Here is a 3,723-nt window from a genome sequence, read left to right on the forward strand (position 1 = left end):
GGGCGGGTAGCACCCTCTCCCCCAGGGTCCTGGGCGTGAGATCTGACCTGTAGGAAATAGGGAGACCCACGCAGGGGGACCCACATGTGCTGGAGGAAGGTGCAGCGTTTGCCAGTACCTTGGGTGGGTGTGCTGTCTCGTTGGTCACCCCTACTCTGAGCTCTTTCGGTGCACCCAGGGGAGACCACGAGCAGTGTTTGGACCGTGGACCTGAGGTTGGTGGGGAGGAGAGTGATAGTCAGGGGCCAAGGGCTCTCCTGGTTTCCCCAGGGGTGGGGTGGTGCTGTGGAAGGTGTGTGTGGTCAGTGAGGCGCCTATAAGGGAAAGAAGCCCCGGGCCGCTGTTCCTGGCAGGCCGGCCAGCTCCAGCACCACGGACAGCGCCACCGCCTGCGCCTGCGCCCTGCTCTGGCCCTCCAGGTGCGCCCCATGCGGGTACACACCTGCGCTGGAGGTTAAGGCCACCGGTGTTCCTTGGGGTGAACATGTCCATCGGGGAGTGTGGTGGCTTGAGTCTGGCCTTTCTGCTCAGAGAAGAGACAAGGCAGAAGGTGCCTCTTTGGACAGAACCGACGAGCAGCTTCCTCGTAGCATCGGCCCCATGGAAGTGGCCCGTGGCCTCTCCATGGCTTCTTCAAATCCATTTCCTGATCTCTTGGGAACATGAAACAGTCTCCCTTGAAGGCCAAGGTGATTCCCAGCGGGGGCTCGGCTGACCGCACTGCCCCCCTCCACAGTGGACCACGTGTTCCCCGACCCGGGCGTGAGCCTGCTGGCGGCCTACGAGCAGTGGCGGGAGCGTGCAGACAGCGGGGCGTGCTGTGACTACTCCCTGCATGTGGACGTGCCCCGCTGGCACGAGAGCATCAGGGAGGAGCTGGAGGCCCTGGTCAGGGACAAAGGTAAGGGCCCGTCCAGAGGCGGCTGGGGGTGGGTAGGCAAGGGGCCTACCCCCAGGCCCTGGCCAGGCTGGACGCTGCATCCGTCTGATGCCAGGGTGGGGGTAGGAGTGGGGGGAAGTTGGGCAAACTGGAAGGTCGGTTTCACTCCCAGAGGATCCAGAGCAGGAGGTCACTCTGTGTCTGAGGGGCAGGTCCTGTCCCTGTCTGTTCTCAGCCGCAGCCCAGGCCCCTGGATGAAGGACAAGAGTTACAGGTTTTCCTAGCGTTCTTTTAGGAAGGGAATGCCTTTCAACCTGCAGTTCCGTGCTTGGGAACAAGCCAGTCTGTTATCAAGGCTTCATTTCTTTTCATCAAGAGTCCTGAAGCCAAACACATCAGAGTTTCTTGGGGATTTAACACACATTAGCGAGGAGTGGGCCCCGGGGGAGAGGAGGTCCGGGAGCGCGGAGGCCCCCGCGTCTCACCCCCTCCCGCTCGTCCTCCAGGCGTGAACTCCTTCCTGGTGTTCATGGCGTACAAGGACCGGTACCAGTGCACCGACGGCCAGGTGAGGGCAGGTGCCGGGGGGCGGGGGTGGCGGGCCACTGGCAGGGCGCACATGACCCCACATGCCCGTGCACTCTCTTCCCAGATGTACGAGGTCTTTAGCATCATCCGGGACCTGGGCGCCCTGGCGCAGGTGCACGCAGAGAACGGGGACATCGTGGAAGAGGTGCTGGGAGGGACACCTGCAGGATGGGGGGGGGCAGGGGGCTTCAGGCACTCACGTGGGACACTGTGTCGCACCAACCCCCAGGGAGGGAATAGTGGACACATTCTGGGAAGCAGGCTGCCCAGGTCAGAGGTCAAGCAAGCAGGAAGTTGGGGGGGACTGGGGGCTTTTGTCCATAATACAGATTCCTCCATGACCATCACACTTTTTAAATTTTTTTAAACATTTATTCATTTTTGAGACACACACACACACACACACACACACACACACACGACTGTTACCAGAGGAGGGGCAGAGAGAGAGGGAGACACAGACTCTGAAACAGGCTCCAGGCTCTGAGCTGTCAGCACAGAGCCAGGTGCGGGGCTGGATCCCACGAGATCATGACCTGGGTCAAAGTTAGGGGCTTAACCGAGTTGCCCAGGTGCCCCGATCATCACACTTTTTATCAGAAGTTTCCCGGAACTAAAATGTTGCTTTGGAGGGGGACCGAGATGGACTTTCCTGGTGTCCTCTGCCCCCGTGGACTGAGGCCCCTCAGGGAATTGTCGCTCGTGGTCACAGAGCATAGGTCCGGGCCCCATACCTGCCCCTCTGCCGTGGGTCGTGGGGCCGGCGCCTGCAGCGTTGGCCACACTCAGTTTCCCCTCCGCTCGAGTGCCCATAGGTCAGATGCTGGGGTGCCTGAGAGATTCGGGGGCTCCTTAGGGGGCAGCGCACCTCCCTGGCATCCTGGACACACAGAAGGGCGTCCTGGTGGGTCGAAGCCTGCCCCATCCCCAGTTCAAAGGAAGGTGGTGACACCTGGGGAGGGGCACGTGGGGTCCCAGGTCCTCATCCCCTGACTGCCAGAGCGGCTGGTGCTGTGTGTGGCCTCTCTGGTCCAAGGCCAGGCCCAGCTGCACAGTTAGCAGAATGTCCTGGGGCTCAGTACAGAGGCAGGAGGTGGGGCTGGCGAGCATGCCCGGGAGACCCCGCCAAAGTGGAGCGCCTCGTCATTGGGTCCACAGGGTTCCGATGGTCCTGGTGGCTCTGGCATCCGCATCCTCGTTTACGTGGGAGGCCATTCGGGCACAGGCCTAAGGGCGTGCTCGGGGAGGGTGCGTTCGGTCCACCCTGACCTCGGAGCCCCCCACCCCCCACGGACTCCTAGATGGCCCCCTGCTGGTGGAACCCAGCGTGGCAGGTGGTGTGCCCTCTCCAAGCTGCGTCCTCATCTGTGATTTAGGGAGCTGGGGTCACTCCTCTCCAGATGCCCCGACTCCTCCTCCTGAGTTCTCTGTAGTTGGCGATCCGGGTGCCAGAGGCCCAGGGCTAGTGTAGGGGAGGAGCTCACATGAGAGGAGGGGGTCAGGGCCCCCTGGGCGGCATGCATCACACCCGGACTGGGGCTCTGTAAGGCTCTGGCCGTACCCGGGCTGGACTGTGATGTCCTGTCTGTCGTTTTAGGAGCAGAAGAGGCTGCTGGAGCTTGGCGTCACGGGCCCCGAGGGCCATGTGCTCAGCCGCCCCGAGGAGGTAGGAGTTGGCACACTGACAGCTGTCCCAGACGTGACTGTCCGAGCCCCACACAGCCACGTCACGGAGCGGCCCTGACCCCGTGGCGGCCAGGGCTGTGACGCGCTGGTCCCCCTCTGGCTGCTGTCCCCCCATAACCACTGGTGGCCCTAAGGCCTTTACCAAAGGCCAGGAAGGCAGCGTGGTCTGGCTCTGGGAACTACAGGGGTCACCCCGGGTCCTGGGCCCTGGACCATGGGCAGGGATCCTCAGCCACTCACACTGCCCCCTCTGGGGCCAGGACTGGGGGGTGGCGGTGGCCCTCCCCGGGCCATGCCCAGCCTGACGCCCCGCCCCCAGGTGGAGGCCGAGGCCGTGTACCGCGCCGTCACTATCGCCAAGCAGGCCAACTGTCCCCTGTATGTCACCAAGGTGATGAGCAAGGGTGCGGCCGACGTGGTCGCCCAAGCGAAGCGCAGGGGTGAGTGCTGGGCCCTGGGCCCCAGACACTGGTGGGGGGACCTCTCGGGGATCGGGGCTCACGTTCTCGGGACGGGGGGCCCAGCTGGCTACACTGAGGGCAGGGCAGGCCTGACAGAGAAGTGGCGGC

At 63.4% G+C, this 3,723-nt stretch overlaps 1 protein-coding gene across 1 annotated transcript in view; it reads left to right on the forward strand.

Annotated features, from left to right (window-relative positions):
* The first annotated feature begins 484 nt into the window (after positions 1-484).
* The window catches only part of DPYSL4 (dihydropyrimidinase like 4), a 5,637-nt gene continuing 2,398 nt past the window's right edge, over positions 485-3,723 (forward strand). The window contains exons 1-6 of the mRNA XM_029920675.1: positions 485-503; positions 701-901; positions 1,387-1,448; positions 1,533-1,613; positions 3,066-3,134; positions 3,474-3,594. Coding sequence (XP_029776535.1) covers positions 485-503; positions 701-901; positions 1,387-1,448; positions 1,533-1,613; positions 3,066-3,134; positions 3,474-3,594 — 553 coding nt within the window. The remainder of the gene's footprint in view (positions 504-700; positions 902-1,386; positions 1,449-1,532; positions 1,614-3,065; positions 3,135-3,473; positions 3,595-3,723) is intronic.

The sequence above is a fragment of the Suricata suricatta genome, chromosome 2 (genome assembly GCF_006229205.1).
Source record: "Suricata suricatta isolate VVHF042 chromosome 2, meerkat_22Aug2017_6uvM2_HiC, whole genome shotgun sequence".
Classification (NCBI taxonomy): Eukaryota; Metazoa; Chordata; class Mammalia; order Carnivora; family Herpestidae; genus Suricata; species Suricata suricatta.